Consider the following 15,208-nt stretch of genomic DNA (forward strand, 5'->3'; position numbering starts at 1 on the left):
ACACCACTCATACGTTTACTTTACTTTATAGCGTTTCTATAATATGGGTTAATGTAATAAATTGTATTAATGTGAACCACTTTTGAACTTGCTAGTACACTCACGTGGGGCACAGTATGTTTTAATACATACGTGTTAAAAGTCAGCCACACATGCGAATGACCTTCATGGTCAGTGATGGGACACAAATGGTTAAACATGGGGCCAATCTGGGCAGCCCATAGGATCTCTTTAAATAAAGACAATTATGGGCTCATGTGCATCACCATATGTAAGATTTGCTGGGCTGCCCACATGTAGCAGATAGAGGTCCACCTGGATCCCACTAATAGCTCATATATCAACACCCCCAGAGCCCATGCCCATCTTGAAACTAGCTAGCTCATGAAAACATGTGGGCTGGGGTATTTCAATACAGTCCCCTGTTTTTTATATAACAGTAAATGCATATTTGATTGTAAACAATTATGAATGTATGAAAAGGGCAAGTTACTGGCAAGTCATGTACATTTAGGTGTTTTTACAAAGTGTAAATATAACTTTAATCACTTATCAAAAGGTTCTATGATTTATTCCTAAAAAAAATATTTAACCATTTTTGGACATGAATGTGTTAAGGTTTACTAACAAAGGTTACTAATTTCACAGAGTGAGTTTAAGAAAATTAGTTAATGTGAAAAAAAAAATGAATGTGACTTAAATAACACAGTCCTGCTGCTTCGATGATCCTCAAATATTTTAAGTTGCCCCCCCCCCCCCCATTGCAGCCCACGGCTCTTACAGTTCACGTATCATTATCCAATAGTGAACTCCATCTCATCTTCGTCTTCTTCATCCTCCTCCTCATCCCACCTCTGTGCCTCTTTCTCAGCTCGTTCCCTCTCACTGGCCTGGATGTAGTTATCTTCAATGAAGCCATCATCATCCTCCTCCAGCTCATCCCCTGAGGCAGGAGGCGCAGCCCTCCCAGGTCGGACTTGGCTTGAGAAGCCCACCTCAAAGTTGGTGGGGTCACAGTGGCTGGCTGTGTCTGTTTCACTCAGTCTTGAGTGTCTGTAGCTAGCCAGGTACCTGTGCACGATTTTACACTTCGCCCCCACGGCAATGAGGACAGAGATGGCAATGGCAGTCACCAAAACTGCAACCAGGAGCTTCCAGCCACCGGAGGCACTTTTCCCTCCATCAGCAGTGTCTGTGTGGACATTGTAACACAGATTAATGCGGAACTGACTGAAGAGAAGAGCCCAGTAAGAGCTAACAAGAATTAGCATATAACAAAGACTGAACACAGTTTTGGTGTTTAGGTTGAATTATTGCTATGTAATTGTATTTAACATCTGTAAAGTGTCTAATATGTATGTGATGTGTTTTTAGACGTTATGAGGTGAGAAAAAGCTCCCATATGTTTTTGTTGGTTGTGCCAGACTGTTTAAGAATCTAACATTACATTTACATTACACAAAGTGTTGAACATGAAACATGAAGGACACGGGTCAATAAAAATATTTACAACAACGACATACCAGTTATATTGGTCGTGCTTGTTCCACTGATCTCCAACTCTGCAGTACTAAATTCCAGCAGATTACGATGGAAGTGACTTTGAATCATCATGTTAAGAGCATTTCCTGTCATAGTAGAAGGCAAACAGAGGTATAATAAATAATAGTAAAAATGTCTGGGTGTGGTGGTCAATAAATGTGATGGAAATCCAGAGGGTTATAGCTATTAGGATCTAAAATGTCAAAACTAGATCCCAACTCATTACTGATTATTCCTAAATGTTTATTAGATACCTGCTGAATATAAATGTAGTTGTGCTCATAAGCATATACCTTTGGCAGAAATGGTAAAATTTAGACAAAACACATTGGTTTTAATGGTTTACAAAGTAAACAACTATGCATCACAGAATAGATTATTAAACAAAACATACCAATAGAGGAAATTATCAAATAAATCAAGTAAAAGCTTACATAGTTCTTAATATTCAGTATTGCCCCTTTTGCATCACTGACAGCTTGCATTCCTTTGTGATAGTTGTAAATGAGACCATTTATTGTCTCATGAGGTCAGAAGACTATGATGGCCATTCTAGGAGCTACAATATTTTTGCCAATGAAGGGCCTACTTGGCTGCAAGTTTCAGATGACTGTCATATTGGAAACTCCAACTGTGCTCATCTTCCTAACTGATGAATACTTATTCTCTTCTAATATTACCTGGCAAAATGCTGCATTCATCCTTCCATTAATTCGTATCAAATTCCCTGTGCAGCTATAGCCCACACACCCTCAGAACAGCATTTATCCACTACCTCCATGTTTCATTGTAGGGATGGTGGGCTCCTCTTTCTAGATCTTTTTGACTTCTCTCCAAAGTAGTTTTCACTTCCTACATGGAACAGCATGTCATCTTTTTCTGGGAGATAACCATGGCCTCAGACAGAAAATCAAGAACAGTGCTGTAGATAAGGCACAGCCCTGGTGGAGGCCAACCCCCAGCACTCAACAAGTCTGACTTATTTCTGAGAATGTGAACAAAACTTACAGTCAGTGTAGAAAGACTGATTCTGGAACCTCAAACTGAAAGGGCACCTGTATGCCACAGAGTATCTTGGGAAATATGTTGGTATGTCTTGTCTATATCTACAAAATATGTATAGAATTTGCTTTCCCAAGGCTGGGAAGTGTGCTACATTGATAATTGGCACTCACTTTCAGGTCCCACTTCTTAAAATTGTGGACCACCATCCCTGTTTGCCAATCCAGAGACATTGTTCCTAAAGTCTACATTTTGGGAAGACATGTCAACAATGAGAGCCCCCAGGCATCCAGGGCCTTCAACAATTCCAGGTGAATCTCATATACTGCAGGAACCTTGTCACTGCAAAGCTTTCCAAATGCCTCAGTGACTTCAGCCAAGGGAATCCGGCACCCTGGCTTCCTCCAACCCTACCTCCTGCACCCTACCCTACTACTCGGGTTTCTGACCCTGAATTGACAGCAAACATATATACCAGTAGGAAAGCTAGAATTTGTCGAAACGAGAGCATGTTTGAATCGTCCAAACACTGCACAGGCTTTCCCTATTCTTTGGTAACTATCAAAATCAGTGCACACCTAGATGAAATCAGCCCAAACACTCAAGGGTATGTACATTTTTAATAAGTGCAATCTGGCAATCTGTGATTTTATTAATTGTTATGATTACTAAAACTAAAACTAACTTAAAGAATGGGCTTTTGCAGGATCACTCATATTTTCCTACACTGGCAAACATCTTATAAGGTGTACCAGATGTACATAAGCTTAGAAATATATAGAAAACTACATGGGCAAGGGGTGGGTAATATGGCAAAATGCTTTCTAATTATGATAAAGACATTCACATTATACACATTATGTTATACAGATTGCATGCACTAGTGTCATATATAAAATCTATGTTCTCTTTTTCATGACAATAACTGGTTAGATGTTTAAGCACTATGTTTCAAAGAGCCCAATTAAAATAATGAATCATTAAAAAATATAGAATAAAATGTATCACAAAAACAAAACACATTGCCTTATTGCCCAAGTCCAATATGGGAATTCTTCGATGAATATAATTCATTTTAGATGCTTGTTCAGGCATGGTCAACATATGGCAAACAAGATATAAAAGCTGAACAACATATACATACCTTTGGAGTGTATTTCCTGCACTCTCTGCTGCTTATGAACTCTGTTCCTCATCCTCTCTACATTTTTTAATCGGAGAGGATTACCGCTGAGGTCTATAAACTCAATCCATGAAGCAGATAGGGGCCTTTGTAGGTAGTTATTTCCCAGATAAATCCTTTGTAACCTGTGCAACTTCAGTAGGGCATCAGCCTCCACTGTAGCCAGCCTGCATCCACTGAGGTCAAGTGATTTCAGAGATGGCAGAGGGTAGAAGTGCTGCTTCCCCAGTAGAGGGAGGTAGTTTCCTGATAGATTGAGAGAGATCAACTGGTCAAAGCGCCACAGTGCTTTCAGACCTTTATCATGGCTGAGGTTTAGGTGATTCTCTGAGAGGTCCAGCTCGGTCACATTAAGCCAAATTTGTTTTGGAACTGATGTGAGATTTCGTTTTCTGCAGTCAAATATTGCCTGTGAAATAAAAAAAAGGTTCTGTGAAATAGGATTTGGCTTTTTTTTTTCTTTTTTTTTTTTTGTGAACTTACAAACATAAGCTTATAATATTTGTGGTTGTTCATGTAGCTATATCGGTCATGGTTTTTCATTATTTTAAATCCTGCTTTGCCCCAGGCAATTAAACTTGTTGTTTTTATACTTTCAAAACTGATATATGTAAATAGACCCAATTCTGAATGGTTGCTCTGTATTGTGCCTCTTTCAAATGTCAGTCCAGGCTGAAACACTTTTTAGCGATTATGCAGGCTAATTTTCAGTAAGCTGAATAGTTTGACATGTAAATGTTTTAGTTTTTGTTACAGCAAAAATGTTCATTTAAAAAGTCCTGTCTTATAATATTTACTGGGTGGTCTGTGGTGAACTGTATGATTTGAATGTTTAAAAATATTTACACACTACATCAAACAATTTTTTAAGAGGCAAGGAAATTTGGACTAATTTGTTTGTCTGTAATTTTGACAGTCATTAATCTGGAATGCCTTGCCATACGTACATGCAGTCTATAATTGTATAGCAAAGGAAATGAATTTCATCAGGTGAATGATATGAACAAAGAACAGTAACAAACTTAAGTCAAATGCCTGTTGCCAAAAACAGGAAAACAGTGCCTACAAACAGGAAGTTCCCAATGCAATTCCATTATTTGTGACTCATTGGGGAGACAGCCAGGCGGTTTCTCACTCACCTTCTCTCTGTTGACCACACAAGGGCCCACATTCTGGAGTGTGTAGCATAGTCCTGAGGCACTGAGCATGCCAAGCACATATATAGTGTGAGCTACTGACCACATGCTTCTGTATCCTGCATAAAACCAGAGAAGGTTAACTGAGAGAATTCAATATTTCTAAGTATCAATCTAAGCTACATTTGGCTAACTGACAGCTGTTCATGTCTATTGTGCATGTGTCTGCTAATCTTAGTTAGCATATGTTATTAAGGATTCTTAGCTGAATTTGACAACAATGTTAAGTTTATCTGGAATATTCTAATGACATCAAAAAGGAAAAACTAAATAAAGATTTTTCCAAAGATAGATGTTTTGTTCAGCAATTTCACAGTGACAGTATATTAAAAAAACATCTCTTTTTTGTTCATTGTGGAATTTAAAGTCAAGGTTATATTAAGTATATACAAAGTATAAAAACTGAAAAATTGATATTTTTTGGAGAAAGTTTTGCCCTGACAGTAATTCTATAGATTTATTTTCTGTTGTATTATACTGTTTTTCCAATAAAAGATTGAAGGAGACGGTATTCAATAAGACTTGCCTTATAATTATACAATGCTTTATATAATGAGTCATACTCATAAAAAAGTGTGATAGTAGCATGTTTTGAAACTTATATCTCCTCTATTAAATTATCACAGTTGCATGGTAACTGCTTTAACCAGGCGCACTGTGTCTGAGATTAAAGGCATTTTAGTTCTTGTAGGGGAGTCCTACCAAAGGCACCAAATGTGTGTGTGTGTGTGTGTGTGTTTCATGTTTAAAAAATCTTGTTCTGGCACAGAAGCCATTGTTCACAGAGACGTCTGCTGTGTTATTAGAACCCTTCCTCTCTACTCTCGCTATTCATTTCAGCGTGTTGGCTGTAAACACCCGTCAGGAGCTCCCTTTTATCTCTTCCTGTCTTGAGATAGTCTCAGCACAACAAGGGCACAGGGTCCAAAACCCCACCACGTGTGTGTGTGTGTGTGTGCATGTGTGTGTGGGAACAACCATTAGTTTACATGTGCTTGTTTTTACTGCCATTTTTTCACTGCCATTTTTTCATGCATAAATACATTTAACATTCATAATCGTCTTGGTTCTACAAACAACTTGTAACTGAAAATGGCAGCTTCATCCGTTTCAAGAAAAGGAAAAATGCATATTAATGTACATTCATATCACTCCATTTTATATCAAGCTAATTATCTATTGCTATGAAACTGTTGCACTGATGTATGTACAGCATACTCCTCTGACTGATATTCAACTTACTTTAGTTATAATGTATATGGGAAATGACAAAATTAAAGATGTATATTTATTTATTTATTATGATAAAGTAACTAGTTCATTATGAACTGAAACTGATATCATATTTGTGGACAGTTTAATTTTAAAAATATTATTTTAAAAATAATTATACATGCAGTGCCTGTGAAACTTGCCATATTTAAAATACACATATATAATTTCACTTACTTGCTTGAGTACAAACTTCCACGGTAATACTCATATAATAAAAGCTTAAAGACTGTATGAGTCCAATACAGGAATTACTCAACACCTTTCAGTTTAAGTAGAAGGAAGAAAATGTACACACTGAGCTGGGTGTCTCTTTGATTTGTCCTTGTAAACCCCAGTTTTATCTGTTTCTTTCTTAAAATTACTTAATCTCAGCATATTATCTGTTGTGTTCTTACATGAGCAAACAGGGAGCACCTTTCAAATCCTTTCACAGAAAAAGTCCTTTACTTGACCTCCTACATAGCAGCACTATCGCAAGTAAAATCCCCCACCCCCACACCTCTAGTCTTCCTCTACTCCACTCTGACTCAGAACTAAATACGTTGTCTCTGGGACTATGTACTGTTATTGTCACTTTTTAAAGCAGTCCAGAGTATGATTCAAACAGCTGCTGGAATTTTGTATTTTTTTAAATGCCAAAAATTGCTGGGTCCTCACTAGGCTGGTCACACAACATATGCAATCAGATATGGACTTTAAATCACCCAATTATATTTATTTCTGAGTTACAGTAAAGGTGAAGAATGATTATGAGGCCTACCTTCACTGCATGCTGCTTTATATATTATATCTATGCCTTATTTTCTCTCCGTAATCCAGAATGTGTTAGATCATACTCCCTGTAGTGTCTGTAGTTACACTAGCACAGTCCAGCCAACATATTTATGTATATCTAATTGTTAATAGAAACACAACATAAAGAGCGATAGGGGTTCATCAAGCACAATGTGTTTATAGTGGATAACAATAGGCAACATTAGCACACAGTGAGAAAACCTCATATCTCTAAAACGACAGCTTAACAAGTAAATTAATAAATCACATGACTTTGAAAGGAATTTAATGGAACAATATTTTTTCCATGTGATTTTGAAGATGTTGTTGTTCCATTCCTAATGAAATTTTTACACATTGTAAATGGCAACTTGCATTTATAAAGTTCTGTACAGTAAGTAAGTAAATAAGAATGCTCTGTTTCTAATCTTTCAGTGGAGTTATTTGTGCTCCATGAAATGCGTTTGTCAATGCTTTGTAGCTCATACAGGTTTGGTTATTGACTTATATATACTTTCTTCTAAATTAATGTTTATATCATTACAATTATTGGGGTTTCTTTAATAGTGTTACATATTGCAAAAAATACTGTAATTCACCTCAAATAATTAGAATAGTGTTGGACAGTTAGTAGAATGTAGTCCATTGTAAATGGCTGGCACCAAGCTGATGGTTTATACACTCTCTGAAAAAAAAGTGCCAAACTAATGTAGGTAATATATGTACACCATATTCCACTGCATTTTCTTTTTTTAAAGTTGCATTGGTTTTATTAATTTAATGTTTTATTTTTAAAAACTATTATAATTTTTAATGGTATTCTTTTCAAATGTGCAAATATACACAAACTTAGCCTGGGTAAGGGAATATAGTGTTCATTTTAAGTCACATTTTGTGCCCTAAGCGTATTTCTCTACCTTTGACAGTACATTTACACTCAAAAATCTACCTGTATAGTAGTTTGTGACAGTGTACCAAAACTATCTTACCTGAGATATGGTTCGATGGTTCTTCCTCGCCTTTAAATATGGCGGAGCAGGGGTTTGATCTCTTCCTTCGTCACATTGTAGGATTCAGATGGACTCACTGCATTTGATGTTTCTACAGGAAGAAATGGAGGCAAGGTGTGCAAAGGTTGTGTGAGGTGTGCCTTTAACTTGTCACTTGAGAAAGAAGTTAATGAGTAACTTAGTAACAACAATGCAGAGCTTTGCTACCAGTCACAAGAATCAGTTATTTGATGGACACTCCATAATGATTAACCTTTACCTCACTAAATTTCATCTACATATTAAACGAGGGATTAAACTCATAATGTCCAGGCTTGTTACATAGCTGCTAACATTTAGCTTCTTGCCAGCTTGTAATTTGTTTTTCATGTGGCCTTGCCTTTTCACAGATACCATTAATGTAATTCATGGTCCTCAAATATTATTACCCCTTAAACTGGGTTTAAGGCTTATGATTTTTATTGTCAGTGGCAATTGTTTGAAATATTAAATATATTGCTATGAAAATAATTCTAACTTATAGTAGAAGTGTTAGAGATGGCACAATGCCACTCATTATACCTTTCTACATTCTAATGCACACAAAAGCTGTTTATGCTCATGAGTAATAAGACAAGCCTATGTGGTGCTCACAGTGAAAACATGACTAAACAGAATGAGAGACAATATTACCATCAAGCCCATAAACCAACATAAACACATCACAAACCATGTGAACAGCATAGACTATTCAAAAGCATAACAACTGAAAGCATAACACCAAATATAAGCCATCTCCAGAAACAAGAGTATGAACAACTAACAAAATGCCCTCTCAATTTCTCTCTCTCTCTCTCTCTCTCTCTCTCTCTCTCTCTCTCTCTCTCAAAATAACATACAGCCGCAATAAACATCTAATGTACAGTAAAAACAACCATTATATTCATTTAACAAATCTGACTGTTGATTTGTTTACACATAAACTCCGACTGCTTAATATTTCATTGTTTAAACTAGCATCAATGTGAAATTAGCACCTCAGTTGTATCAACAGCCTGTGTGTTACACTGGCCATGTTTGATGAAGTGTACTGATTTTAAGGCACATGATTGGTGTGCTAGCTCTATGTGCTAGCATTTTTCTGCAGAGCTGATTGAAGGAAATAACAAAATTAATGTTTGACCCATGAGACAGTTTCACATATATACATTAAAAATACCCTTTATATACCTGAGTATATATTGAATCAGCTTGTTTTTGTGATTCTTGGAGGGATCGGTCCATGGTATTAGCAAGCTAAGTTTGCTAATACCAAGTTAAATACAAGAATCACTGGGTGCAAATACAAGTTCTTTTTGTTTGTCTAATATTCTAACAGCATTTTCTGGTTATATGATCCTGAAATTCTACCAATAGGCCATTACTACACTGTATAGCGTAGCATCTATATTGCTATATTGCTATGTCCTCTATATTTTAAACTTATATATAAAATAAAATATAGTGTATAATATAATGGATAAAATTTCCATTTCCATGATTTTACAGAAACACCATGCTATAAAAGTGCCAGGACACAGAATGGTGCACTTTTCTACCCATCTCAGATATATAAACAGAAAAGACTTACATAAGAACAGTCAACTTAAGTATGTTTGTAAGATGGCTAGACACAATATCAAAACGGCTTCACTGCTATAAGTGTTGTTTGGATTTCAGTGACTAACCTTGACTTTACTGATTAACAGGGAGAAAGAGAAGGAACCCTGAAAACAATAGGTAATTTCCTGCACACGTCTTAGGAGTATCTGCGCATGCATACTTACATGTGTATGTACACAAAGTGTCTGCAAGTATGAAAGATTTTTGTGTGTTGTGTGTAGATGAGTGTAGGTTGGTGTGGGTGTTTGAGTACACATGATTTGGTGACAATGTAGTATCTATTCACTACTGCAGAGAGAAAAGTGTAAAGATTGCAATAGGTAATGTATGTGTGTGTGTGTGTGTGTGTAAGGAGGTTGGGAATATAGGACGGAGAAAGGATTATGAACCACCACTGGGGACAGCTGCAGTGGATTCACTCTCTTTAAAAAGGAAAAAACAACACGAGGCTGACAACAATGGACACTTAGTCTTAGAAAAGACAATGAGGAACTGATCAAGGCATTTAGGTTTGGCACCTAAACTGCTGTTAATGTGTTTACTGTGAGAACATCTGTCAGCAAATTCCCCCATACTGTACACACACACAACCACACACAAACATAAGTGCAAAAAATCCAGAATGTAATTTTAGGGTGTTCTGCATACTGGGGAAATCTATGAAGAATTATGGCACAATTAACTAGTCCTCCAAATAGTTAGTTTCATTAACAGCTAAAATGTACAATATAAATATGTATAAAATAAATACAACATACAACTGTTTCCCATGCATCTAATCAATATTAGCTGGTCCAACTGACAGCAAAACCCAGCAGTAGTAGTAGATGTCATGGGTGAATCATTAGTGGTAGTGTTGCTGTCACACAGCTCCATGGTCCTGGAGGTTGTGGGTTTGAACCCTGCTCCAGGTGTCTGGTGTCAGGTGAATGTGTGAGTGTGTGACTGGTGCCCCATTGAGGGGGTGTTCTCCCCATTCACTCAGTGATTCCAAGCTGGCTTCAGACCCATTCTGACCATGAACTGGTTAAGCAGTTAAAGAATTAATTAACAAATTAATGCTTCAATCCTTTTTTCTACACAGGTACAAAAGTTATAGGAACAAACACATCTTTGAGAATAAAGAGTTGAACAGGCAAATATTGTTTATATATTATAGCAGAGAAAAATGTGTCTTTTGCATGACCAATGGCAACATACACCCATAATGGCATTGGCTTAAATTGTGATTTGTCCAAAACCTCTTTTAATTTTCATTAACATCTGAGAAATGCTTTTAATAATCAGAATTCTTATGAGCCTGGCACACACATACTAGCAACCTGTTTATCTGTAGTATTCCATCTACATTTTTGTCCATGTTCTCTTAGGTGGTCTTGAGATTTCAGACTATTTTTGTGCTTTGGCTCCCTCTAAGTGTCTAAAAAACACTCATTTCCTTTCATAATGGGAGCTGCCAACCCTGTTCCCTCTGTAAAAGAGATGTGATTTGTCCAAGTGGTATGTTAATCAGTGATTTTATCATGGTAGCATGTTTGGCTTGGCCTGACAGAGTGTGTGAACACACAAGCTCCAACAAAAACCTGAGACTGAGCTCATATTCAACTAGTGAATGCTGAACACAGCACCCACTATTCTCAATACATCACTCTCTGTTACCAGGTAAGTGATGTAAAAATATGGAAATAACAGAAGTAAATTGAAACAGATTCACTGACTGGTTAAATCCAGCAAAAATTCCAAAGATATAAATGAAGCCTTGTGTTTTTATGCAAATAGAACTTTAAGATATGAGAATGAGACTGGTTCATAAAATGGTTTCCTTGATTTTAAACAAAAATCTTAAGTCTGTGTCTCCCAAAAAAACAAAAAAAAAACAGCTGGATTTCAAATCTGTAAAGTCTGGGAACCTCTTTAAATAAAAAAAAACAGTAGTAAGATGCTGACATTAGCACACAGGCTACATTTATTAGCCAAAGACTACAATCAAAGAATACATTAAACATGATTACATCATATCCCTGTGATTTAAGTGCTCTTATAATAGAAAAAGGAGAATTTCCGTGATCTTTTTTTAATTTTAATAAATTAAGAATTATTTGTGCTTTAGGCAAAGTAGCCATTATTTCAGATTAAAAATTCACACTCCACTTCTCTGATTATACACTCCATATGTAGAAACTAAGCTGCAATACTGTTTGTTTTGAATTCACTCTTTATATGACTTCATGTCATGTCTCATCTCTGTTTGCATGCAGAGATTTACAGCAATCCAATCAAATTCATTCCAATTATAGGTTAAGACTGAGCAATTTATATGCAGTGCAGCACAGTTGACAACATGTAGTGTCATTGTCACACAGCTCCATGATTCTGGGGTTGTGGGTCCAAACCCTGCCTCGGATATTCTTGTTTGTGGGTGGATTGTTTAATTGTTCAAAATGGATTTGTAAAATTAATTATGACTATTTGTTTTACAAAAGTTTCAAATATATATGTATACACTTGAGCATATATATATATATATCATTCATTCATTGTCTGTAACTGCTTATCCTGTTGGGTCTACCCTGGTGGGTCTGGAGCCTACCCGGAATCACTGGGTGCAAGGCGGGAACACACCTGGGAGGGGGTGCCAGTCCTTCACAGGGTGACACATACTCACGCATTCACACACATTTGAGTCACCAGTCCACCTACCAACGTGAACCGTGGGAGGAAACCCACTCGGACATGTGGAGAGCACACCAAACTCCTCACAAACACTCACACGGAGTGGGACTTGAACCCACAACCTCCAGGTCCCTGGAGCTGTGTGACTGCGACACTACCTGCTGCACCACTGTGCTGCCTTGCAATTATATATATATAAACTTGGGTCAACTTTATTAGACATAGAACACTCATGATATAATTACTGTGATGATTTTGTTAGAACGCATTATATTCCATTGACATTAACATCCATTAATTAATCTGCAGATCCAGAGTTGTAAAAGTGGGCAAAAAGAACTTTTTTTTTTATTGTACACTGAAGTTCCTCCCCAATGTGTAAATCCTTGTTCTAACTGTCTTCTGCTCCAGCTGTGTTCCAGTGGGGCTCATGGGAAAGCGGGGTTACAGGCTGAGCAAACACTCAGCAGACAGGAGACCAGCCACTCTTCCTGTTTCTGCTTTGCCCGCTGTTTGATTCCTGCTCAGCCAGTTTCCTGGTCACATATCAGGTCCAGCAGCACAGCTTCCTGTCTTGTAGTCTCCACTCCACACCACCCCTAGCTCTCTCTAGAACACTGTTTTACTGTGGTCATATAGTAAGTCTGTGTGCTTTAATCTCTTAAATATTAAAAACTTAAAAACACTTATCTTAGGACACCTGAGGGAATCCTAATTATCTGGGCAGAATATTATTTTCTCCTACTTAACCCCCCCCCCCCAAATATAAATAAAGATACAGACTTTTGTACATAAATGGTTATGTCCACATCTGTGTTAGTTCAGCCATTCTCATATCTCTGCTTTTAATTCAACAAAGCTGCTTACTGAAATAAGATGTTTTGGTTGTTATACATTTTTTTATTTTGTTGATTGACGAGAAGTGCAATAAAAAATAGCTTTTGCTGGGTAAAATTTATTTCAGTTTTGCCTTGTACTTTCAATCTTTTTCAGCCCTTTTCTCTCTCTTTCCTTAATCCCACAAACCAAAAACCACAAAACACTCATGGATGCTATCAGTGCTCCCTAGCTGTGGTTTCATGACACTCCTGAGGAATTTTTCAGGATAGTTTCTCCATACTGACTGTGCTGTTCTTGTAGTGAAAGTCTCAGCTTGCAAGAGAATGAGCCCGACATCACACCTGATAACCTCTGAATGAGGGGGATTGTGAAGTGTAATGCAGATTAATTCAATGCATCTAAATTGCCAATGTGCCTCCGTAGCCAAAGCACCTGGTTTAATAGAAGTCCTTGGCCTGTAATGGCCTACAGTGCTCATTATCGGCAGTGGTGAAAGGGAATTATGTAGATTTCTGTGGCCAGAGAATAGCATTTAAGTTAATAAGCAACATGAAAAAGGACAGTGAGTGTACATCCACTGGAAACAGGAAGAGACAGTCAAGGTTGAGAGATATTTCTGGCATACTGCATGTATGGCCAAAAAAAAGTGTATCATCATAGCTGTCATGTCAGATATATTATATTCACAAGATAAGCGTGCATGAACCCCAAGTGAGAGGGGTGTGGGTGGGAGGGGGTGGAAGCATAGGTACATCAGTCAAAAAGCAAGAAAAACAGATGAGTTGTACTGTAAAGTATAATTTTTAAATATCTTCCTCTCTTCCTCATTAAAAAAATCACCAGGCAAAACATTAGTCATCAAATGGGCCCTACTCATTATTTTTGTTGCAGTGATCCAAAATAAACTTGCTCTCTGCTGACAGAAAAGAAATGACAGCAATTTAATTTCTCAATGCATACATCTTGTTTCTTCGTTTTGTCGTCATAGACTTGTGTAAATGTAACTAATAGTAAAGATTTTGAGAGTTTCACGTTAAATGTCATTCATTGGACTGGGAGGACTAGTTGATCCTGTTGCAATTTTAATATTTTAGAGTTCTACTATTATATTCATGGTTCTCTTTCAGATCAAATATATTAATATCAATGCTAATAGAAAAAGATGTAGATAAATTGTCATACATTCCTAATATTTAGGTTTTGTTACAACAAAATAATGGAAGAGTGCACTTTAGCAGCTAAAAACATATCAGTGTTATGATTAGCACTTCCACACGTCCCCACTGCCCAATAAATAAAACGATGTGGGACTACTGACTGAGGAAATTGGGTCAGACAGGTACACCTCAAACAGGTTACTGAAATAACCACTGTTTTCCGAATGAAAGCTTACATGGTCATTTGTGCTGTGTCAGAAAGTTCAGCGAAATGACTACTTTTCAGAACAACATTCCTGCCATTGACCTAGGTCCCTAAAGTCAACATCATGCAAAAGGTTTGATTTTTGGTGCTGGATTGTGGCACCAACAAGGGCACAGTTCCATTCCCACATTCCTTTGGGCTGGACTCTTTTTATAACATGAGAAGAATTGATGATACTGACAGAACAATCCAGTTAATGAAATGCTATTGGTACAATAGTTGTCTCAACTTGTTTTGCATTGCAGGAGATAATAATAATATTTATTATATAATATAAAAATTAGTATTTTAACTCATTGGGCCCTCTGCACATATAACACACATCTACGAGAGTTTTTTTTATAATCATGCAAAATGTCAGAGACATTCATACATTCACGCAAAACCCCTGTACAGCCAATTAAGAAAATACTATGTTCCTTTTATATGTGTAGTATACATAAAACAGGCTTAATTCATAGCAGTTCCTTGAGGCTGTCAGCAGCATCTTCATAATCTTTAGTCCCTCTATCTGTGTTTGATGTCTCAAAGCCTTTCTTCAAACTCTCCAAAAGCTTTTTGCCATTTCACAGAGTTGGAGGGCACTTATGCCCCCAGCAGGGCGGCGGGCAGACTCATGCTGAGATGCCCTGCTGAGCCCGGAACAGGGA

The 15,208-nt window shown here is 37.1% G+C and overlaps 1 protein-coding gene across 1 annotated transcript; it reads right to left on the reverse strand.

The window, feature by feature from the left end:
* Positions 1-794: 794 nt before the first annotated feature.
* On the reverse strand, positions 795-8,060 carry c3h1orf210 (chromosome 3 C1orf210 homolog). Its single transcript, XM_066665091.1, has 5 exons — positions 7,962-8,060; positions 4,867-4,982; positions 3,689-4,136; positions 1,524-1,628; positions 795-1,192 (listed from the first exon to the last, which is right to left on the reverse strand). The coding sequence occupies exons 2-5, from the start codon at positions 4,969-4,971 to the stop codon at positions 795-797; spliced, it is 1,056 nt and encodes a 351-aa protein (XP_066521188.1). The 5' UTR covers positions 4,972-4,982; positions 7,962-8,060.
* Positions 8,061-15,208: the final 7,148 nt, after the last annotated feature.

This window comes from Hoplias malabaricus, chromosome 3 (assembly GCF_029633855.1).
Source record: "Hoplias malabaricus isolate fHopMal1 chromosome 3, fHopMal1.hap1, whole genome shotgun sequence".
Lineage (NCBI taxonomy): Eukaryota > Metazoa > Chordata > Actinopteri > Characiformes > Erythrinidae > Hoplias > Hoplias malabaricus.